This window comes from Cryptomeria japonica, chromosome 4, assembly GCF_030272615.1.
Source record: "Cryptomeria japonica chromosome 4, Sugi_1.0, whole genome shotgun sequence".
Taxonomy (NCBI): domain Eukaryota; kingdom Viridiplantae; phylum Streptophyta; class Pinopsida; order Cupressales; family Cupressaceae; genus Cryptomeria; species Cryptomeria japonica.
Window position 1 is genome coordinate 685,506,579 of NC_081408.1, and position 25,694 is coordinate 685,532,272.

The 25,694-nt window shown below is 34.1% G+C and overlaps 1 protein-coding gene across 7 annotated transcripts in view; it reads left to right on the forward strand.

The window, feature by feature from the left end:
- The first annotated feature begins 2,186 nt into the window (after positions 1 to 2,186).
- The window catches only part of LOC131028629 (probable E3 ubiquitin-protein ligase RHB1A), a 34,080-nt gene continuing 10,572 nt past the window's right edge, over positions 2,187 to 25,694 (forward strand). Inside the window, exons 1-6 of one of the 7 annotated variants that reach the window (XM_057958944.2) lie at positions 5,631 to 6,108; positions 6,359 to 6,746; positions 19,979 to 20,021; positions 20,122 to 20,190; positions 20,275 to 20,382; positions 24,815 to 24,924. In XM_057958944.2, the coding sequence (XP_057814927.1) occupies positions 6,657 to 6,746; positions 19,979 to 20,021; positions 20,122 to 20,190; positions 20,275 to 20,382; positions 24,815 to 24,924 (420 nt within the window). In that variant the 5' untranslated portion in view covers positions 5,631 to 6,108; positions 6,359 to 6,656. Of the gene's footprint in view, positions 2,440 to 2,470; positions 3,322 to 5,630; positions 6,202 to 6,358; positions 6,747 to 19,978; positions 20,022 to 20,121; positions 20,383 to 24,814; positions 24,925 to 25,694 lie in introns of those variants that run through there. The other 6 variants (XM_057958943.2, XM_057958937.2, XM_057958941.2 and 3 more) reach the window with 6 other exon arrangements.

The window sequence follows — 25,694 nt, forward strand, 5'->3', positions numbered from 1 at the left end:
CTCATTTAAATAATTAAATAATTATTTAAATATGTCACATGTCTCCTAACTTCTAACTACCTAACTAACCCTCCTTCTAACCTAACCTCCAATCTAACCCATGGGTTCTAACCAACCCTATCCCCCCAAATTAACCTTATCCTAAATTCCCCTCAGATGTGTGTGCACACACATATTCCCTAATATTAGGAAATTGATCCTATTTTGGGTGACTTCCTCCCTAAAGAGACATGTGTCCTCAAGGACACATGTCATTCCTCCCCAAGACATGTGTCCCTTTTTTGGACAGTTGTCTTTCCCTCTTGAGCCACTTTTCATCTTTGAGGACAAGTGTAGAATCTTGTTCCACTTGTCATTTCTAGGATTACCAGTTGTCCTCCTTGACAAGTGTTGCATTTTCCAATCTCTTCCTCTCCTCCCTTCTTCTATTTAATCCCCCTTCATTTTCAATCAAATCATCTACTTTCTCACTACCATATCGTTATCATGAAAATTTTTATCCACTTTCATTAAAAACACCACACGTTCTTTTTTTGATTGGTAAGGAGCTGAAGTTGTTAATGCTTTTGACTAGAGCTAGGAACTAGCGAGGCCACATTTTTGAGGGACCTCATCCTTAGAGATGTTTTTGCCATTGCATGTGCATGCCATCACCACCTTATCACTATATTGCATGTGCATGTCAGCTCACCCTTATATGTCCTCTACCTCACACAAGTAAAACTATATCTCTTCATCACCGAGCGTAGGTGTCACCTTATCTCTCTATCGCCCACGTGCGGGTATCTCCTTATCTCTCTATGGTGCTGCCTACGACTCCTTCCACGTCAACAACTCCTTATCTCTCCATTGTGCTAGGCATCCCCATTATGCCCAACATCACCTTATCTCTTCGTTGGGCACACTCACCCTTATCACTCCATTGCACCAACCTTCTGCTCCATCGCACGCTTGCTTACTATCCTTGGTTGCAATTTCCTTATCACTCCAACATGCGTCTTCTCATAGCTCTGCCAAACTCCCTATCACTCCAATTCAACTCTTTTGCCTGCCCTCTTCTATCTTATGCTACAGTGAGTAATGCTTCCCTGCCACTTGACCATGTCAAGGGAATTGCTAGGCATCCTGTCCACCATGGCAACCAGTATGGACATCATCCGCCTTGTAGCAGCCACTCCGACCTCGCCTTTCGGGCATTGTGCTTCCTTTTACGAGATGAGAGGTATGAGTTTCAAAACTCATGATTTTCTTATCAATAGGACTCGTGACATATCGTCATGTTGCGAGGTCATCCCCACAATCACCACACAAATATTATGTTTATCATTAAATAATTATATTTTGACAAATAAATAACTATCAATTTAAAAATAAAAAATAAAATTTTTGATTAACACATTAAAACTATTACACTCCACTTAATGATTCTACACAATAACAAATGCTTCTCCAATATATTATTATCTTCAACTATAGTCTATATGTATTTTGTTGTAGTTTTCTTATTTTTACAGTCTTTGTCAGTAGTTCATGTTTTAGCTGTTATAATTTTTTTATCTTAATGATTCTTCTGTTATGTAATTTTTTAATTTACTTCCTTGAATTAAAAAAATAAATAAATTAAATTTCATATAAAAATATATTACATATAAATATATAAACTTTTACTTTAATCAAAGTAAGCCTAGGGAGGTGTCAACCTTTCACCATTAATAAGAAAAATCCTCATATTTCTCTCAAAAGAAAAAAAGAAAACTATAAAAATAATAATAAAGTCGGCATTGTGGTCCAAAGCAATTTACTTTTGCCGACTAAGGACAAACTATAGTGTAGAATTTAAACAAACAATAAAATAAATGCAATGACGTCCCGTCAATGATGACATGGCAAAGCGCCAGCACATTGTCTACCAATAATTAGTGCGATTCCACACGTGTCAACCTCTCACCACACTGACGTGTACGGCCGATTAAAAGTATTAAAAAATAGAAAAACCAGAGCTCATTTGATTTAAAGCCCTCCAAAAAAAGATTCCACAAATAGACCCGAATCCCGGGGCTAAGGGCTCCAGCCACCGGCTATAGCCGGTCTCCTCAAATACCGCGAATTTTTAAATTGAAATAGAAAAAAAAAAAATCTTTAATTTCACAGCTTTGTTCTTATTCTTATTTATCTGCATCATGCTTCTCAGCCCTGGGGAATGGGGACCCAATTTTTTAAAAGAATAATATTTATATCAATATCATTAGTAATATCAATATTTAACATTCCCCGCAATGATTCGTTTTGTTATTTAATAAATTTTAAACTAGTGTCAAATTTATTACCCACAAACACTCTGCTGGAATATATTTTTTTTCTTAGCAGTGGGGAAAGATCTGCACACAAGTTTTTGAGCAGGGGACACGTCGCGGGGTCGACCTCCGATCCGTTTTGCAGGCATTTATACATTACTTTCAATACTTATTTATATTTGTTTGCTTCAAATTGTGTTTTTTTTCTTCCCTTTAACCAGGAATGCTTTCTTGCCGTTCATATTTTTAAATGCATTTTGTTTTGAGACAGCAATGCCCTTTTCTCGTTCGTGTAGATTTAACATTCGAGATTGTTTTCACCATTTCTATTACGATGTGCTATTTATTTGTTTTTTTTCCCAAACCCTGCTATAATTTTGTAGTGCTGCAGGTCCGTTGGATGATTTGCTTTTAAAATTTGCTGGCATTTTTATTATATTGAATGTTTTCCTAAAATTTCTTAGTGGTTGAATGTGTAGGATAGATCACTGAATTTATGATGTCCTTTTTATGTGTTTTTTCATAACCCTACAAGAAATTGTCCATGCTATGCAGTAAACCCTCTTCACTGTAAAAAAGTTTAAGAATGAACGCGATTTATATAGTCTTTGATGTCGGCAAGGCATACTTTTTTCAGTGTTAAATTTTAAACTACAGCCATCCATTAGTAAGCGTGTTTGGTTGAGCTGAGATTAGTTTGAGAATTCTGGAATTTGTTTTTTATTTATATTTTAATTTTGTTTATATTTGGCGGAGCCCTTTGTATTTTAATTTATCAGAGAACAACAAAGACCGATTTCACCTTAGCAAGAAATAGCAACAAATAAGAGAAAGAAGCATAAACGTGAAAGTTGAACACAGATATGCCTTCAAGAAACTCACTCATGGGTGAAATCTCTAGCAAATTCTGAGCATACTCACACTTAAATCTTCTCCAAAATGGCAAGTTTGTGGTGAGAGTTGAACCTAACCTGATTTGTTCTTTTCGGCCGGTCGCTCTTCGGAATTGGGTGCGAAATTAGTTGGGGTAAGATACACCTAAAATTGAATGTTTGAACTAGACCAAGGGGTTGTATGTCAGTTTCACCCAAATCTGAGTGTTAGATTGCAAATTCATTCAGATGTAAACTTACACACGCCTTTGGTTGGAATACATTCCACTCAAATGCAATGGAATAAATCAATCAATTTAAAAATTTAAATTTTTTATATATTACATTTAATTTTTTCAAATTAGAACATAACACGCTGATCGGGAAATTGATAATTAATTTTAGAGCAGAACAATTTGTATTTCATTTTAGTTTTATATAATTAATGCATAAAGTTATACGATATATTTTTTGGCGTATAGAATGCACGTTTCTTTGAACTACTTCAAAACTAAAGTTATACTCTGGGTACATGCAACAATTCCTCCCGAATATTGTGCAGTTTATCAAACTATGCAACAATTCTTCCTGAATATGGTGCAGTTTATCCTAATTTGAGGATCAAATCCACTAATATCTCCGATTATCTAGCGTATGCTAAATTTGAAGTCAGGGTAATTCTCTTAAAAATTTTCCTTTGCAATTTTATTAAACGTTGTTCAAGGATTCTACTACAGCTTAAGCTGATTCAATAACAGAAGTAATTGCACTATATATTTTGCCCGTGAAATTGTTTTGAGCTATAAAATTTGGAGTCAGAACGATGGATCTGTAAATTGTGGAGAAATGCATAGGTAACTTTGGCTTTTATTTTATTAATATTTTTCTATTTTATTTTGTGCTTGCGTTTTCAAGACATTTGGCGAGGTTAGTTGCTCCAAATAGCTGTATGCTATGTATCTGTATTTGTTCCAAATTCATTTCCCTCGTTCACCCTTTTTTTTTAATGAAAACTAACACTAAATGCTTTTGTGATTCTGTAAGAGATATGCTTTTGGCAATAGTTATATTGAGAAAAACTGTTCTCTATTGGTGTCTGAGTCATTTACAGCGTTATTGTCAGGAATTGAAAGTTTTTACTCTTTGCCCGTGCATTTTAAATATATATTGAAGATAATTATGAAGAAGAAATTCAGAAAAAAATTATCATGTTAATTACAATTGACCAAATCATAACTAAATTTTTTGCTTAAATTATGAATAAATTTAATCCTACTCCAGTATAACACTATTTTTAAAATTCTGATATATGCAAAATGCAAATATTTTTTTATAATCGAATTTCATGTGGGTATAGGGTTAGTTCAAGGAGCATAGGAATGTGGAGTTTGGGGATGGACTGGTCCATATATTCCCGGTTCAATTGAGTCTCAAAATCTTTATCTTCACATTTGAAGTAGGATGTTAATGCTTAAATTTGAAATAATGAAATAATTAATTTAATCTTTTATTTATATACAATACTTCAGTAAATATTATTTGAATCATTCTAATTTATTAAAAAGTAACTGTTAGATAATTACTTTTCATAAATGATGATTCGTCAAAAGTGACTTAATGTGAACAAGAAATGTAGAGGCTACCAAATAAGGAAGGAAAGGCGATCTGAATTGGAAAAGATAGAATTGCCTTGTTTGGAATGTGCTTCTGGCTGCTGTAGACTATAGTTCTCTTCTCTAAAACGGCCATAACAATGATATTAAAGATTTCAACTTTTACTGGTTTGTAATATTCTAATTTCATACGATTTTGTAATCAGGGGCATGATGGAAGATTTAAGCATTTGAGACAGTTCCAAATTGAGCAAATAATAAGATATTACGGTGGAAGGTAATTGGTAATATATTGCATTTTTTAAAGCGCCCACGATAAAGATTAGGCAAAAAAGTAAGGAACCCATAAAACTCACCGGGATCCAAAAATAGAGAAACAGCGGGCTTCTCTTTGGCTGAAAATTTTCAGTTGATATGGATGTCGACAATTACGATAATACCTGCAATAAATTATGAATATATTTTCAATTGATAGTGCAATATGAATGTGACTTGAAGTTTATATTTTATTATTTCTTAAGCTTAAATACTTATATATTTTTTCAGTCAGTCCGAAAGATTAATTCCTACATAAAAAACAAAAGTAAAATACATTCGTAAATCTTTAATCTCCTATTTTAAATAAGCCAGACAAAATGGGACCGGCAATCCCTTTCATAGGACCAAGTCTTTGTGAGAAGATATCTTTTCTTAAGTCACTTCAGCTCTGCTTTGATTACTTAATTGGAATTTAATTTTTACCATTTTTAATCTCCTATTTTACGGGTTAAATATTTTTGGTGCCAAAATCATGTAGGTTTATTTATGTGTTTTTAGCTGTAAAATATCATAAATAAAATGCTATGCTGTGGGGGTTATAGAAAATTTGGTCTGCCCTGTTACTCTTCTGAGCGGATTTGAAGCGTGTCAGTTTGTGTTAAAATATTGACCTGTCTGATCGATAGCTAATTCTTGCATGATTCTATTTTTAGATCATCCATCTTTTCCGTTTGTTTTCTTTTGTGTGCAAGGGTATCAATGGAAGGGATATACGTAAAGAACAAAAATCTTATCAACGGCAGCGACTATTCATGAAGAATAATAAGATTAACATATCTATTATTCACCCGATATTTCAGAGATGGGATTTATTTACACGTCATGGAATTAATGTTTTAAACAAAAAACTCATCTGATAAAGACTGTTTGAGGGAATCACTCTACTTTAAAGTTAAAGCAGAAAGTAATAGCATATGCGCTTACTTTCTAAATTCTACTTTATCTTTGGCTCATATCTATGAGCGCCTGATTCTGTTATATCAATATGCTAAAAACTTTTGAGTCAAAACGGTTAAGTTTTTTTTTCTCATCTATAATTGGGCTTCGTGTTGTTTTTGAATCTGTTAATCTTCAGTTTTACGCTCTCCAACACTACATGATTCAGTTAACTTTTTTACTTGAATAATTGGGCTTTTTGTTATCTTTGAATCTGTTAAATCTGTGGTTTGTGCTTTCCAAATCTATGTATTGCTTTGGAATTCTATTCATATGTAAGCTTGCCCTGATATCGATTTTTTATGTTAAACTTCTCCGTAAACAGGTTAAAGTGGTGGGGATTAAGAACTTGAGCTGCAAGAAGGTTTATTGATGGAATAGTTGGTTTAATTAGATGATTGAGATTTGAGTTTGGACTGGAATTTTTCTGCCGGAAATTTAAGGCTCACGATGTACAGTTTATTGGCCTTCCCAAAATCTACAATTGAATAGAAGCGTTCAGGAAGAAAATTTGAAGGGGAGACAAAAGAGAGACGAGAAAAGGAGAGTTGGGTAAATGGGGGCTTGCTGTTGTTCCTTGAAAGGAGATAATCAGATCGATTATAGCTCTGGGGTGATCTCTCATGGACGCTATTGTATTCCTGGTTGCGCCACATGTTCCAATGGAGTGGCTGTATGACTCTTCTAATCCACTCTATGAAAATATTATATTGGTAGTGTGATTGATGCTTAATCTTCTAGCTAGCTATTTTTCATGTTCATATATTGTAGGTGAACACTTTTTGTGCTTTTCATTTTCTGTATTGTTCATTAGAAATGTGTGTTGAACGTTCTTTTGTCTACTTTAAGTTGCCTGTTCCTAAAATAGTCCCCATTGACCTATTTGGTTTATCTGTGAACATTTAAATATTCCTTTTTCTGAAATGATCAAATTTTGTTTCTCTTTGAGAGGTTCATAATTTGTTTAACATCATTCTTTGTATCAGCTACAGTCATTCTTTGTGAGAAGCTCGAGTTCATCATTAGAGTTTGCATTATTGTTCATTACATCTAGCGTTAGAAGGTTTCCACCCAACAGTTTTATTCTTTATGCAAAAAGATTCAATAGAGTAAATTATTCAGACAGTCGTCAATATAACTTTAACATAATTAAATATTGATTTTTTTTCTAATAATGATAGGACAGTAACATAGTTGCTATGATTTCTCCTTCAAGCTTGGAATCAAGATCAGAATTTGGGTAGGAGACCGATGGTTCCCTTTCCTGCAAAGGGTAAATTGGTTTCGAAATTGTACAAGAAGCCTAAACAGGGAAATTGCAAGAGGTCTGAGTTTATGATGTTTAGGAGTTTCCATATCCTTTGTTCTGAAAAGCAGGTCAGAAAATATGACCTTTCTGCTTCCTTTCTATTCCTGTGCGAACTGATGTTTTTTAAAAACATTTTTGATGTCATTTATCTTGTCAGAATCATGTGTAGACATTTGAATGTCTAAGATAGTCTCCTCCTTCTATCTATTATGAGAGATATGTAAGCAAACTAGATGTATATAAGGAATTCTCCTATAGATTTTGTTACCCTAAATCTGACTTCTGTCAGGCCAGGAAATGAACTGCAAAACAAATTGTAAATGGAAGAGTGAAATCCAATTCTCATTCATTGAAAATGTGATACGAAGTACATATTTATTAACAATAAAATGACCGTTCAGTTGCCAGCTTCTAATTTATCTAGGTAATGTGAAATATAAAATATTATCATAACTATTATTGTCTCCACCTAAGATTCATGTAGAATAGTTACATCCCCCTCTAATTCGTAGGGGTAGTTGTGGAACTAATATCTGTGTTGCTTATTTGACAACTTTTTCTGTGTATTATGCACCTTATCTCTTGATATAAAGCTCCTGTCCTTTGCAAAAGATTTTTCCTACGCGATAGTTTGTTCCCTTCTGCAGTTTTAGAATTTTCAACAACCGAGATATTGATTTGGTGAGACTTGAGTTTGCTTTAGAAATTTCTTAAGTTGAGTCAGCTATTGGTGAAACTTAAGTTTGTTTTTAGAAATTTCTTAAATTGGTAAATACTGCATAGCAGCAAAATCTTTTGAGAAAAGTATTGGCAAATGAAAAGTTAAGATTTTTCTGAAAAATGGGATTTGATCTGGGAAAAACTAGATTTTCAAAAGACAGAAAAACAAAAAAGAGAGAGAGAGAAAAGCTTGTTTTTAAAATTTAAAGTCATTTTAATAGCGCAGAGATATATAGCAAATCAAAATGGAAGTTTAGCCCATGAATTGTGGAATATTGCTTTTCTTATTTATCTTCGTACCCTTGATTACATTTTAGATGCTAATAGTTTTCAAATTTTCAATTACAATCTACTTTGTACAAAGTTAACTTACAATCTGAGTACAAAGTTCCAAAAAATCAGACCTAGCCAATCACTCTTGCTGCTATGAAGAGAGCTATAGTAGAGGGCTGTAGGTCTTGATGATGAAGCTTTTGGGTTAGAGTCTCTCTTGTGTTGTTCAACCACAAGTTTGTGTTCAAGTTTAGTGAAGAAAAGATTGGGGTGCAAGTTCGACAACTAATAAAATTCGGAATTTCTTTTTGATTAAAATTGAATGATATATGCAATTTGTATTTTTATTTAATATATTATATTGATAGTAAAAGAATATTTAAATATATATAATTAAAAAAATATGAAACTAAATCTAACTTAAATATTATATATTATCATAGTCGTAAAACTCAAACTTGTAAATTACTTGACATACTCACAAATTTTAAAAACTCGGGACTCGCAAAAACCTGGGGGAAAGCTTGGCAATAACTCTACAATTTTATCAAACATTTTAAAATACATATTTTTTAAGAAATATTCTTAAAAAAACACATTACTAAATTTGTAGAACATATTATTGATTTCTATTGCATGTAAATCAAAATTAGAGTTTAATATATCTCATAGACCAAAAAATGGGTTCAACCTATAAATGAGTTATAATACCACTTCCACTAGCCATGTCATATGTAGAAGTTGCCTCATCTAAAGAGATTTTTGGCAAGTTGTGTGATAATAATGTCTAAGCACATTGAAGAGTTATATCTCAGTTCCTCGTACCCCCTCATTGTAATCAAGTTTATGGGACAATGATCCCAATAATTAGTGGGGATTTGGGAGTGGAGACCCTAATGGGTTTGAAAGATAGTGCCCCTTATGGGGGTTTGGGGGCAACGCCCCTAGCAGGGTTGAGGGGCAACACCCTTGATGCATTCCTCACTGTGATATAGGGTAGGGTTGAGGGGCAGAGCTCCCTCTCCAAGCCCAAATTAAATTTTTTGAAGCCACACAAACCTTCATGGCAAACGACATTTTCACAATATTATCACTTAAGGGTGAAATTATGTGTTTGGTGCTTTTTGTTTAAAAAAATGTTTTAAAAAACATATAAAATTTCCAACATTAGGTGAAAAAAGAAGTTCTACTCATTCAAGTGAGTTTTTCATGAAAAGTCGTGAGTGGTTGGCAAGATTTTCAAAAATCGTTGTTGAGTAATTCGCCAAGGCATTTGGCTCATGAGTACTTTGTGAGTTTCTACGAATATTATATTTGTTTATCAAATTATAAATATTAATAAATATTTTTAATTTAAAAATCAAAACCTAAAACTACCATCTAAAATTTTCCTCATCTTTGCTTTGACCCTTTTTGCCACCAACGTAGACACTATTCAAAACACCATGAAACAAATATCTATGGTTGAAAAGAGTAGAAATATATCTTAGATCCTTTCACTATAGTTCCTATTATCATTAGCAGGAGAGAAAAGTGGTGAGATCCATGCGATCCATATGCAAAACATCTCTTTATGGAAATGACTTTGAACAAACAAAAATAACATAGGTGTAGTGTCGTAAATTGTACACCCTTGCTAGGGTGGTACAATTCCATGCTTAGTTTAGCAGCCGCCTTAGTGTGTTTGCATCTTGCATTGTAATTTCCCTTTAAGCAAATAATTAGTTAATTTAATTAAATCTAAAGTCATATTTCATCACTCCCCACATCATAAAATTGGGGCCCTTTACCCTAAGTGTGCCCCTTTTTATTTTATTTCTCCAATAAATCATTAAATCATAAACCCTAAGTATGTCCTATTTTGACCTTTAAGGCCTGATTTCGCATATCAAAACATCTCAAAATCAGCTGTAACTTTGGGATTCGCTCTAATATCGTCATATCTAACAGCCTTGAAAATTTGGTGGAAAGCTGGTCGGCACTTGGTCCCCGACATTTTTTTCGAAATTTTGGGAGCATAATTCTATAATATTATAATGCTTAACCCCAAGAAATTGGTGGGAAATTCAATCTCTATGTCGGCCTAAAGTCGAAATTAAGATCTAGGGTTCATACATAAGAGCTCTCTTTTTTCATTTGAAGGAATCTAATCTACCTAATCTAATCTAAGATCTAGGAAAAAGCTTTTGGAGCGATCACAAGGAGCCTTCTATGCAGCAAAAGAGCAGATCTTTTGGAGTCTTCAACAACATTCAACAACATCTATCAAGCATTCATCAAGCTTTATTTCATCAATTGGGGGCTTTTGAAGATGTAGGAAAGCAATAGGAGATCATCGACTGACGATTGGCTTGTACCCCTCCTTTAGGGTTGGGTATGGTTTCATGTTGTTTTCATGTCTTTGTATGAGCTTCCTTATACTCATTTTCACATTTACATTCATGCTTTAGATCATTTAGCACATTTGATTTAGGGCATTCACATTTACATTTATATTTACATGCATTTAGGGTTTACTCTCCAAAGCGTAGGGTAGCTCTAGTTTCTTATATTTCTCATTTAGTATCTTGCATACACACAAGGTTCTAGCACACACATTTTCAATACATTATCGGCTATTTGTGGAGGTGGAAATCACCAACATGGGGTTTTGACCAAGGCAAAGCCCTATAGCCACCCAAACCCCTTCTTTTTCAGCTACAAGTGCAAGTATAGGTACCCGAGAGACTATCAGGATCAGTAGAAGACACAGGGATTGTCTCAACCCTCAGATTTGCCCAAATCCATCAAGGACAGGGGCGTGGCGCCTTGGTCCCCTTCAATTTTAGTGATTTTCAGTAAGGTGGTGTCTCAGTGTAATGTCCCTGCTAGTTAGAGATCATTGTCCTGCAAAACAGATTGTTAGAACGCAACAAAAATATATACGTAACTAATCTAATTTGCAATTAAAGTTCAATTACTTAATTAACACTAATTTCAATTCTTAAAAATAAAAAGGATACGAATGCCATACGGATATATGTCCTTAGGCAGCTGTGAAGCTCGCTTTCTTGGAACCCATCTTGGTTCCAAGCCATCGAGGAAATCGAACGTGAATTCGATTCCTGTCTTGGATGTAATTTCTTACACCCAAGCCATCTAGGAAATCGAAGGTTAATTCGATTCCTGTCTTGGATGTAACTTCTTACACCCAAGCCATCTAGGAAATCGAAGGTTAATTCGATTCCTGTCTTGGATGTAACTTCTTACACCCAAGCCATCTAGGAAATCGAAGGTTAATTCAATTCGTGTCTTGGGTGTAATTTCTTACACCCAAGCCATCCAAGGAAGACCATATGTCAATTCCTTGCCTTGGATGATGTATCTCATCATCCAAGTCCATCAGAGGGGACCGGCCAAATCCGTATCTTCTTGGATGAACTTAGTCAACCAAGCCATATATATGCATATAGATATTCAATATATACTGCCTACTAGGGATTATCATAATCCCTCCATTAGGCTAAGGGAATTTCTTCCCTATAGCCTCCATCATATAATCACATTAATATTACATTTTATAATTCATTATTGTTTTCCATTCCATAATTTACGTCTTCATTTACATATTCTTTAATCTTTCTAATGATCCTAAATATACATACATATTCTACATAGATTCCTATCTTTATTGCTACATTCATATAAGTAATCATTAGAGATATATGTATTCATAAAAATGCATTAATATATATGTGTGTGTGTGGCACACACGTCCACACACATATATACCTTAAGACTTCTTAACCCCTCTTACTTGTACACAGATTGTAGCTTGTGGTTGGAGTTCGCACTGTAGATGTCGCCTGCAGATTGGGAGGCATATCGCAAAGAACACAAATGTTACTTCCTGTAACTTGATAACAATTCTGATCTGATCTTATCAATGGTGATGTCACTAGATGCTTTTGATTCCTTCCCTTTATATCTCTCAATTTGAGGGAGAGGTCACACCTCTTCATCATGTATGCCCTTTGGCAAGAGACATACCCTTTCACCATTAGCACCCTTTGAAAGAGTGCAACTCTTCATTATTTCTACCATTTGAAAGGGACACAACCTTTCATAATCAGATCTGCACTTATTATTTAAATCAGATCTGCACTTCTCATTACCAAATTATCCCACCTCTCAAATGCGGTTTTCTTCTCCCTTTTATATATCATTGTTGAGGGAGTCACAACTTTTCCTTTCATGTCTTTTGACTTTTCATTAACTTAATTAATTTTTAAATTAATTATTTTTAATTATATCATTTTATATTTCAAAGTGGGGATATTATTATCATTTATTATTAAATTCTATTTCAAAGTGGGGATATTATTATCATTTATTATTAAATTCTATTTCAAAGTGGGGATATTACAGTCTACCCCTCTCAAATCTGCTTGTCCTCAAGCAATGTAGATTTTAACTTTCTCAAACTAAGTCATCTACGAATATGAATAAAAAACAAAGTGCATACACATGAAAAACACGAAGCATACACATGGATAATTACAAACACAAAGCATACACATGAATACACGTATTGTCAGATTTCTTCTTATTGACTAGAATGATTCAATGATTCATCTTTACCCTGCAGGATGGCCGGATCATAGCTCTGATACCACTGTAATATCCCTACTAGTTAGAGATCATTGTCCTGCAAAACAGATTGTTAGAACGCAACAAAAATATATACATAACTAATCTAATTTACAATTAAAGTTCAATTACTTAATTAACACTAATTTCAATTCTTAAAAATAAAAAGGATACGAATGCCATACGGATATATGTCCTTAGGTAGCTGCGAAGTTCGCCTTCTTGGAACCCATCTTGGTTCCAAGCCATCCGGGAAATCGAACGTGAATTCGATTCCTGTCTTGGATGTAATTTCTTACACCCAAGCCATCCAGGAAATCAAAGGTTAATTTGATTCTTGTCTTGGATGTAACTTCTTACACCCAAGCCATCTAGAAAATCGAAGGTTAATTCGATTCCTGTCTTGGATGTAACTTCTTACACCCAAGCCATCCAGGAAATCGAAGGTTAATTCAATTCCCGTCTTGGGTGTAATTTCTTACACCCAAGCCATCCAGGAAATTGAAGGTTAATTCGATTCTTGTCTTGGGTGTAATTTCTTACACCCAAGCCATCCAAGGAAGACCATATGTCAATTCCTTGCCTTGGATGATGCATCTCATCATCCAAGTCCATCAGAGGGGACCGGCCAGATCCGTCTCTTCTTGGATGAACTCAGTCAACCAAGCCATATATATGCATATAGATATTCAGTATATACTGCCTACTAGGGATTATCATAATCCCTCCATTAGGCTAAGGGAATTTCTTCCCTATAGCCTCCATCATATAATCACATTAATATTACATTTTATAATTCATTATTGTTTTCCATTCCATAATTTACGTCTTCATTTACATATTCTTTAATCTTTCTAATGATCCTAAATATACATACATATTCTACATAGATTCCTATCTTTATTGCTACATTCATATAAGTAATCATTAGAGATATATGTATTCATAAAAATGCATTAATATATATTTGTTTGTGTGGCACACACGTCCACACACATATATACGTTAAGACTTCTTAACCCCTCTTACCTGTACGCAGATTGTAGCCTGTGCTTGGAGTTCGCACTGTAGATGTCGCCTGTAGATTGGGAGGCATACCGCAAAGAACACAAATGTTACTTCCTGTAACTTGATAACAATTCTGATCTGATCTTATCAATGGTGATGTCACTAGATGCTTTTGATTCCTTCCCTTCATATCTCTCAATTTGAGGGAGAGGTCACACCTCTTCATCATGTATGCCCTTTGGCAAGAGACATACCCTTTCACCATTAGCACCCTTTGAAAGAGTGCAACTCTTCATTATTTCTACCATTTGAAAGGGACACAACCTTTCATAATCAGATCTGCACTTGTCATTACCAAATTATCCCACCTCTCAAATGAGGTTTTCTTCTCCCTTTTATATATCATTGTTGACGGAGTCACAACTTTTCTTTTCATGTCTTTTGACTTTTCATTAACTTAATTAATTTTTAATTAATTATATTTAATTATATCATTTTATATTTTAATTTTATTATTATCATTTATTGTTAAATTCTATTTCAAAGTGGGGATATTACACTCAGGACCTTCAGATTGTAGTCCTTTAGTTGCAGCTCTTTGTCAAATCATCAGGGACAGGGACGTGGTGCCCTAGTCCTGGTCAATTTGACTCAGTTTTCAACACCAGGTACACATTCAAATTCCTACCCCTTCTCTGCTTTCAGTATCTCAGTTTCAGATCTGCAAGTTTGTGCAATTTCAATTCATATATGCTTCACTATTCATCTCCTAGTCTAGTTGATCAATCATACCCTATCTTTCACATCATATACAACAAGAGGAATAGAAACCCTAAGAGATAATCCTTGGCTCTCTCTTTCTCACAAGAAGTAGCCAAAGTGAGCTATCTCCCTAGGCTCTTTCGTATTCCCAATGTGTTGGCAAAAGTGAGATTAGGTCCTAGTCACGCGGTCTTGCTTCCCCCCCTACACAACAGGAAAATCCTAGCTAGATGAAAAAAATTTAGCTTAAAGTCAAAAATAGGAAACAAGGTAAAAAATCCTCAAACTTGGTGATTGCGTGCAATTTCAATGATTTTTTTGGTAATTATGCAAGAACAAATGATTCAAAAGATGTTGATTGTGATTTAATAAAAAATTGCAATTTGTGGATGAAAAATGAAGGGTTCTAGTGATTCATGATTAATTGCAATTTTTTTTGTGATTATTGCTTCTATGGAATATCACATCCCTTTGTTGTGAAAATTTTATTTTATTTTGTTTAATCTCCATGCCTTATCCCATTCTTATTTTGTGCATTGGCCACCTTTTTATGTTTGTGATAAATGAATTTTTAGAAGAATATTCGAATTCCACGCGTTGGTTCGACTTCTATCTCCAAATTTTATGATTTCTGGAAATAGAAAATTGAAATAAAATTAATAATTCACCTTTAAGGATTCAACCACCAGGTCAGATGCATGCTTATGTTTGTGAACCAAACAAGTGTAGAGAAATTGCCATCAAGGTCACTCTTAGAAGATTGAGATATCTTTGTCGCATCCTTGCCATTGTTAAGAGTAGCAAGTTGTTTTTCATGCTTCCTTGTTTAGGAGCTGCTGAGATCATTGTGACGATTGACATATGAAGGTGTTCTTTGAGTATAGCAGGGATCCTAAAGTCAAGAGGGGTTGTGTAGTTTGAAGACTTGCTTTTTGGCCTTTTTCTTTGCACCATCTGGGTTGGATCTGGCCCTCCAAACAAATAATGGAAGCCGCCCAACACCAGGTCAAGCTTCAACTTGGTTGATGTCGTTTACTCCATGGAAAACATGTTGAAGATTATAAGAGAGTGACAAGAGACAACTACCCTACCAATGTTGATGATTCTCATTTTGGCTCCCAACTTTGCCAATTTGTACTAGATATGCACCGCTTGTTGAGCATGACCATGGATGAGATTTGAAACTCAATGCGAAAGTGATGCTGAAGGCAATCCAACATACTTGTGTCATATAATTTTCTTACAATGTTCAAATTCTTCATGGTGGTTAGCCCATACTTGCCCTTCTTGCAGACTTGCTATCAAAGTGATTGATGTGCTTTGGAAATGGCAGAATATAGAGATTTCTAGAAAATCTTTACCATGATAGTTAAATATGAAACACAAAATAACATTGGTTGAAATGTTGAAGTTTTCTCCTTTGTTTTACAATATGGCTTTAATAAAGCCTTTCTTAGATAACTTCTCAAACTACCAACCTATGATAAAACAACTCATAATTTTAACAACAATAATAAACCACAGGTCACTAAAGTGACTTTATTACAATGCAAACCATTATTTGGACATCCCCCCATTAAGATTTACATTACACACAACAATACAAGCTCAACAAAATAAACACAAATACATATTCTTTAGATTCTTTTAATTGAAAAATACTTCTTGGACCAAGTAGAACTCCATCAAGCTGCCTTGCAACCCTCATAAAGGTGTAACTTCCAAGTTGAATTCTTGAGTCCTTGGATTACCACCTCTTCAAATTCTCGAATCACAAATCCACTGAATTATTGGACAACAATCCATGCTGAGATACATCCATAGTGCTCCATCAAGTTGTCTCATGAACCTTGTAAGGATATAATTCCCAAGGTCCATAGACTCCCAAACTATCTAGGCAACAATCCATGTTGAGTTTACACCAGATCCCTTCCAGTCTGCAAAACACAAACCTCACAATATATGCATCCTTCAATACTGCCAGCATCAAGAAAGGAAACAAAACCACATGCTTCTTATACAAAGCATTATCTTTGAGCCAGAAGTTGGCTTCGACACGATGAAATTCTTCTAGCCTTAATCCTTCAAATGTTTGATAAAAGATAACTTTGGGTTTATCACCAAATCTGTCACTTGTAGATGGCATTTAACATTCGAGATCAGGGCTCATTTTTTACGGTTTATACATATCAATGGGTGTAGTGGACGACATTGATGGTGGCAAACCATAGAGAGAATTATACCATATTGGAAATGGCAGAATATAGAGACTTCCGGAAAATCTACACCGTGATAGTAACTAATAAACACAAAAAATAATATTTGGTTAAACTTAAAATATAAAAGTTGTACTCTTCGGATTATAATATGGCTTTTTAAAGCCTTTCCAAGATAACTTCCTGAACTACCAACCTATGGGAAAGCAACTAATCATAATAACAATAATAAAAAACCACAAGCCATTCAAACACAGAGCTTGACATGTCATTCCAACACAACAGAGCTTGACATGGACTGCTATCATGGGCCTAACAGCCAGCTTATGGCTCACAATGAGCATCACATCGAGCTCCTTCACTTGTTCCTGAACAATAACTTGGTTGAAATTTAGGTGCATGGCCACCAGAGCTAGGGATGGATATTCCTCATCCTTGTAGCCATTGCAAATGAGCAATGCCTTAGGGTTTCCTTGACAAAGACTAGCCATGGTAAGCAGAAACTCAGGCTTAGGCCACCTTCCTTTTTGTACACCACCTTCCTGTTGGAAACTAAATGCAATTTGTATATAACTATATTGTTAACTTGGTTTGAATTACAGAGTGTTTAAACGATTTGCAGGCTGTGACAAATAACACCATAGAGATGGTGGGATGTGTTTGACAGATTTTTCAGGGGTTTGGAAGGGAGTTATAAATGGAATGAGAATTTCAAATAAAACTGAAGAATTGAAAAATTTTGCAAATAAATTTTCTCTGAATTTATTTTTTGTGCATTTCTGGTAATAGCTGCGTGAGCTTATTTCCTTGATGTTTCGGATCAAACTACATGATCCATTATCAGGAAGAAAAGAGCAAGACAAGAGAACAAAATGTGAATTTATTTGCTTGTAAAGGAAATTATCCTAAGCCATGAATGGAGGATTGGAAAACTTTGCAAATAAATTTTACTGTGAATGAAAATTTACCCTAGCACTTGGTACCAATGTTAGGAAATGGATGGTAAAATGAATTGTAAATGGACGAGTGAAACCCGCTTTTCTTTCACTGAACAATAAAATGTCTGTTCAGCTTCTAATGTATCTAGGTAATATAAAAGATAAAATATTAAATATTAAACTATTATTCTGTATGTCTAGGATTTATGTACAATAGTGTTACAATTTCCTTCAACCATTTTTATCCTGCTGTTACATGTCTTGTTTTTTTCATAACATTTTGTATAGAGACTTGGGCCATTTCTGTGCCTCTAATTGCCGTTTCCCATGCCATTTCCTTAACTATTTCGCCTTTCTGATAATATAGTTTGTACATATGTCCTTCAATGGTCAATGAGATGTGTGTGAGAATTTATAGGTACAGTGCATAGCAAGTTATTAACTTGTTAGATCATGTACCTAATTGTGCATTTGGTTGGATTTGAACTAGATAATTTTTGAACTTCAAAGAATCTAGCCATTCTTGTTATATATCAGTGTTCCACGGGGACACGTCCCCCCCCCTTTTTGGCCGCGTCTCAGAGATGGGGACGCGACGTCCCTCGCCGTCTCGCCACCGCCACCCAAGGGCTGCCGAAGACGGGGAGACGTCTCCGCGTCGCCTCCACGTCTCCTTGGGAGACGTCTGGGCGTCTCCCATTGTCCCCACGTATATGCAATGTTTAAAAATTAAAATTAAAATTAAAAAAAAAAGTGACTTTTTTGGGGGTTAAGGGGCAACCCTAATTGGATGTGGGCCAATAGAAAAATAACCCCCCAAAAATATAGGGGGAAACCGCGCCGATAGAAGTAGGGAAAATTTAACCTCCAAGTCTGATTAGGTTCCATATAACAACACAATTAGCATTGAAAAAATCTTGGTATTTAGATTTAGTATTTCAAATTTCCTATAGTCTCATTTGAAATGTAATTCTTATACTGTAATACTGTCATACAGATTTTCAAAACTAGTTTTTCAAGTACTATATGTATATGTATATGTATAACTATAACTATATGTATATGTATAATTCTTATACTGTAATACTGTCATACATCTTTTCAAGACTAGTTTTTCAAGTACTATATGTATATGTATAACTATATCAGCACCACCACCCTGCCACCCCCCCCGCCGCCGTCCCCCCGTCCCCCCGTCCTCAACGCCTGTGGAACACTGTTATATATTAATAAAGGGAACGTGTACCAAGAACTGATACACATTAAGATCCATTAAAGAAGGCTAATGGTCCAATAAGTATTTGTTTGACCACAGAGTGAAAGTACTGATTCAGAATAAGGGAATTTGTTTTGAGAATAGAGTTAAAACGTTGATTCAGAAATAGGTGAATATGTTTCAAGGACAGACTTGAAGGAATTGTTGTTTTTCATGTCCATGGCAAGTCTATAACATTTTTCTATATACCGCATTCATATCAAACTATGCAAATGAATAGTAGCAGTTCAAGAAAGGATACTTGTTCAAGATTACAGAGAAAGTTGAGTAACATTTATTATTTGAAAATTAACTATAAACCTGAAGCTTGACCATGGGGAAAGGAATTACAAGATTATTTTACTTCATTTGAGAGCATTGTTGATTGAAAGGTCTCTTAATTGATGTTTGTATATTACAGATGAAATGCTGTATATCCATTTCAGCATTTGACTTGTTCATGTGTTGGTAACCTTCTGTCTATGTAGATAAATTATGCTTTCAATGCAAATTATAGCCTTGTCAGTAGAGACATATTCATCAAAACTCTTTTCTTAAAGATCCCAATCTAAAATTTATGTGTGAAACATTAGTAAGATTAAAAAAAATTCGACAAATGTTGACCGTGGCACATCTCTCTCCTTTCTTATTTGCATCCTTGAAGACTGTGATGTATTATTTTATCAGATAGTTTCTCTTTTATTTGTTTTCTGTTGTATGCAAACTCCACAGATCAACTTTGCCCACATTATAAGTACATGTAACTGCAAGTGCTATTTAGTATTTAATTAACTGGATATTGACATATGAACTATTAATTCTACTCCTTTTGCAGTTTACTTCAAGGACAGAAAATCAGGACTCTTCTTCTGTGCTAGGTCTGTCCCTTCTGATTCTGCATGAGCTTTTTATTGAGATAACGGTGATAACCTTAGATCAACATGCATTTAAGATTTATTTCCTTACCTGATCATGCAGAGAGAAGACATTTGCAGACAGAACAAAGTAGAGCAGTAATTAGACAGAATAAAAGCGGTCCTGTTCAGGGTGAGGAATCTCAACTTTCAAGAGTAAGCATTAGTGAACCTCAAAGTGAAGATGTGACATCACTGCAAAATTTGAAAACTGCAGAGGACAAGAGCCAATTAGCAGATAGCATGCCAGGGTCTCCAGAGAAATTGAGTGATTCTACTTTACCATTGGCAGATGAGGAGGATGTCTGTCCTACTTGTCTGGAAGGTAACTACATTCTTTATTACTTTGTTTTATCGTTTACTAGATCCAATGATATGCCATTCATAGATGAATATATGTCCATTCTACTTCCCTGGAAGGGATTCATCAATCTCCTATGCATGATTTTCCTTTTTTATTAGATCCAAATGCTGTTGATTATCTAGCGTATTATGTTTAATCTAAAAGTCTTTATGTACTGCCAATGTCTCTGCATCATTTAAGGGCTGTTCAGTAATCATTGCGTTGATTGGTACACAGTCTGTAGCCTCTTCTTATGGTATTATTATATGGATGATTTGCAATTTTCTGATTTTCTTGATAGCTGAGAAATGACACCAATTTCATTATTTATAGTGTTGTGTTTAGGATGATTTGGAGTTTATGTGCTTTCTTGGATAGCTGATATTTATTTTCATTATTTATTGTGTTGTTTTTAGGAAGGTTTGAAATTTTATGTGATTTCTTGGAAAGCTGAGATCTGCTTTCATTATTTATTTTCAGGAATTTATTGGATTGCATTTTTGTTATAACTTATAAGTCAGGTCACTCAATTAAATTTCCAATTCCAGGACAAAAAACAAAACTCATGTGAAAAGAAAACAAGTTTGTTGCATTAGGTTAGACAAGTAGAATTATGTGGTTTTTTAATTATAATTTATGTATTTCCAACAGAAACATTTTCTATAATGCACTTAGTTCCAAGAACATCTACCCCTTTTTAAGTGTTGAATTTTGGGATTTCAACTTTTATTTTGTTTGGTATCACTGTAACAGTATACATTAGCTGAAGCCTAAACCTATATAAGTACCAATGAATTGCTTTACTTTGGTATCACTATAACAATATACATTAACTGAAGCATAGACCTACTATCGCATTAATGAATTATTTGTTATAAGTCTCAAGATACTAAAGTAGTAGATAATGGTTATGACAACTTTTAATGTTTTTTATACCATAGAAGCAATAGTCTGCAAAAATTGCGATTATACCCTATTAATCTTGAATCTTGGAGATAGCCGATTTTTTCCCCTAAAATATCCCAATTCATGAAAAAATCGTTGACCCAATTTTCAATGATTTTTTGCATTTAAATCACATTAAAATCATGTTAAAAGCCCCAAAAAATGGCAAAAAAAAGGGAAAAAAATTGCGGTAAAAACTCACAAAACGCTAGAAAAACTCATGAAATTACTGAATTGCTCACAAATAGGGTTGATCCGAGACGGAATCAGAGTCAATGTGGAATCAACGTTGAAAAAGTTTGTTATATTATAGACTATGAATATATATTAATAGTTATATAATGAACCGTAAATTAAAAATAATGTAAAATTTGTAATGTACATATTTAATTTTTAATATAATATATAATATACATTTTTTGATGGAGGAAACTCATGTTCTAGCTTAGTTTGATCCTAGAGAGACCACTTATAGAGGATCTCTTCCCATGAGGCCATTTTTGAGGGCTCATCATTTCCCACACTTCGCTTGTTCAAACCCACGAGCTCAACGGCCCAACAAAGGAAAATTGCTTGTGAGCTCAATAGCCCAGCAGGGGTTTAAACCTTGGTGGCTGCCTCAACAATGGAGTGTTTCTACCACAACACTAAATGTCCAAAGACATATATCATATATAGATATAGATATATGATTTATAATTTATAATTGATATAGTTAATTTTTGTTAAAATGAAGACATACATTCATCATGTGAGCAATATATCCAAAGTGCTCTGTGAAATAAATCTGAATGACAACAAACAAGCTTACATACTTGTGATAAAACAATCTCCAACACATAATCATTAAAATTTATCTCTACCTGAAATAGTAGTTGCAAGCTAAGTATTTGCAAAACCAGTGGCTTGTTAATCTTTTACTTTAGCTAAACAAATGCCTTTTGTTGAATTCTACCCCATATAAAAGACTTACCAATTGCAATCAGGGAATATAAAGCATTGCAACTATGGAATATGATTTGATAAGTTTTCTCAAATATTGAACTACCCCAAGAAAACTCCTTGCCTCAATCACAGTGAAAGTTTTGGATCACTTCAAAATGGCTTCCACTTTTACTAAATTCCTAACAATAGCTAACAATAGCTGGATTGCTGTCTGATAAATTTTGATCTCAGCTACTTCATAGACTTAGCTAATCTTTGGTCTCAGACTTAGACAACTATTTGGTGTATTTGGTGATTGCCCTTTTAAAAAGTTAACTGAATACTTGCCTATGTAATCAGCAAGATGAGTATAAACAACAAAATTCTATTTTCTACAATTCATGGGTTAAACTCTATTTTATTTACTCTCTATATCTCTATGCTATGGAAATGCCCTTAAGTTAAAAAAAAGTAGTTTGTCTATTTTTCTACAATTTTATTATGATTTTTTAAAATCCAAATTTTTACCCATTTTTTCAAAAAATTGTATACTTTTGGTTTACTGATTTTTACCCCAATTGATTTTTGCTGCTATGATATAAAGCATTGCAAATGTGGGAATATGATCTGATAAAGCTTTCTAAAATATTGAATTAACCCTACAAAACTCCTTACCTCAATCACAATGAAATTCTTGGATCACTTCAAAATGGCTTCCACTTTTACTAAATTCCGAACAGTAGCTGGATTGTTGTCTGTTAGGTTTTGATCTCAGTTACTTCATAGACTTAGCCAATATTTGATCTCAGACTTAGACAACTATTTGGTGTATTTGGTGACTTCCCCTCTAAAAAGTTAATTGAATATTTGCCTATGTAATCAGCAATATGAATATAAACAACAAAAATATATTTTCTACAATTCATGGGTTAAACTCTATTTTATTTGCTCTCTATATCCCTATGCTATGGAAATTGCCCTTAAGTTTTTTAAAAAGGTAGTTTTTTTCTCTTTTTCTACAATTTTTATTTTATTTTTTAAATCTGATTTTTTCTCATTTTTTTAAAAAAATCTTATACTTTTGGTTTGCCGATTTTTCCCCAAACAATTTTTGCTGCTATGTAGTTTATACCATCATTGGTCTTTAGGACCTTTGAAATGTATCATTCGGTTATACAATTTAACATTTCTTCTGATTTCCCTGTACAAAGAGTCATCAGAGTTGTTATTCCCATGCCTCCAATTATCCATGTCAAGAATTTTTCCATAGGTGGAGTGCCATCCTGGTGATTGGTCTTGATAATTCAAGATCTATCTTTCTCCTTGTATCTCTGCTCCATCATATGTCTGAAATGCATCATAGAGGACATGGAGATATAAGATGGTATCCCTTCATATGTGGATGAAGTAAAAATAAATGTAAATAGAAATAGTACTGGAAGAACTTAGCATAAAGTGAATACGATTTTGTCTTATATTTATTTAATTTAACAAAAGACTATAAGTCAATAGAGATTTGTTGGCATTTGCATAAAGCTGAGTATCTCTATCTAGTGTCAACCAAATGGGGTAGTGCACCTTTTTGTGCTGTTTGCTTTTCTGATGATTAGTCATTCAACTATACTGATTATTATTCATCAATGTTGGCCGAAATCCTCAGAGGCAGAGTTGTTTTCCCTTTCTTCTGTTCATTCTCTTTGCTATATGCATCAACTAGGTGATGCAAGATACTGCTATCATTATGCTTCATATGATCAATATTCTTGTTTTAACTTAGTCCACATCAAATTTGTTTTTGAAAAAGAAAATGAATGTTTAAGTTTTGCAATCATCGAAGATGGCTCTAGGACAAGAGAAGGTTAACGCAAGTGGAAATTTTTCTAATAAATTTGGCCTAGAGCAAGATTACACCTTGAAAACTCTTAGTTGCTCTGACTCTGAGTACTTTCGCAGTTTTGTACAATCCACTGCTTCAACGCATGCCACTTGTGGGATTGATCAAAACTGCAATTTAGAAGAGTTAATTTCGTGGAAATCTTTTCTTTTGTGAAAATAGTAGAATGCGTGCTTCAAAATTTTAGAATGTGAAGTTTGTGGAAAAATAGTTATGTGCTATTATCAGATGATTAATGTTCTGAGTTAAAGTATTACTGGATATTTCCATAGTGTTTAAGAAGTCCATGGAAGATTTTGATAGATTTATTTTAGCACCACAAGATTGCATTTATAATCATGTTTGGTGTTAGAATGGGGTGCAATGAAAACTAATTCAGCTACAAGGAACTGTAGTAATTATTTCAATACTTTTGGCCTGTGACATTCCACTTGTATCTACCACGGAATTGTCTACAAGTCTATACTTAGTTATATAATTGCTTGTTCAAGTCGTATATTTCATTTTCCCATTATTTAATGATTATCCTTATTTGTTAGCACAAATATCAGCATATGGAATTTAGTGATTGTTCAGGTTATTTCTTTTAGAAAAAAATAAACTATTAACATTTTTATATATTCAGGATTTGATGCTTTATTTCTTGGACAGAATATGATGAGGAAAATCCCCAAATAACCACAAAATGCGATCACCATTATCATCTTTCATGCATACTTGAGTGGATGGAAAGAAGTGATACATGCCCCATTTGTGATCAGGTATTTTACTATTTTACCCTATAGCTTACATGGCTCAATTGGATTTGGATGTTCTGCATGGATCATATGCATTTATTTCAACAAAACTTTGTTGTATCAATGGTCAAGTCTTTGAATTCAGTTATACTTCTTATTTTTATTTTCATTAAATTTTAATCTTTTCCGAATTCTTGTAGTTGGGTATGGCTTAAAACAAACTTTGATCTTTTTTGGGGGGCAAATAAAGAGGAATCTATTTAAGACACCCTCACCCAGAAAAACAGAGTGCAGGATAACTATCACCATGCAGTTTGCAGTTCTTGAAAAAATACAAACTTTTATTTATATAATTAGCGGTGGGATTTTTTTTCCAACAGTTAAGTTGTTCCTTGACCAAAATATGCAGAAAACAAAATATTCAAATGCCTATATGAGGCCACTATCTTAGCGGAGGTAAACACAATAATCCTGTAGACATTGTAGCAGATAATAATATAGATGACTGAAGCAGAAGTAGAATCATATGCTATTTCAGAGAGATGGCAACTGTGAGATAAGTGAATGTCACAAAAGACTACAGTAACATTGGATCTGAAACAGAGTTAGTTCTTACTCTGTTCTGTACAAATTCTCTCCACTGCTGGCAGTAGATGGGACAATCCAGCAAAGTAACACCCATCTAAGTACTCTCTGCAACTTGCATATGTTGCAAAATGGTCTGGGCAAAGATTGCTGGATACATGGTTGAGGTCACGAAGAGCTTCATTTAAATCATAAGATTTGGCTCCCTC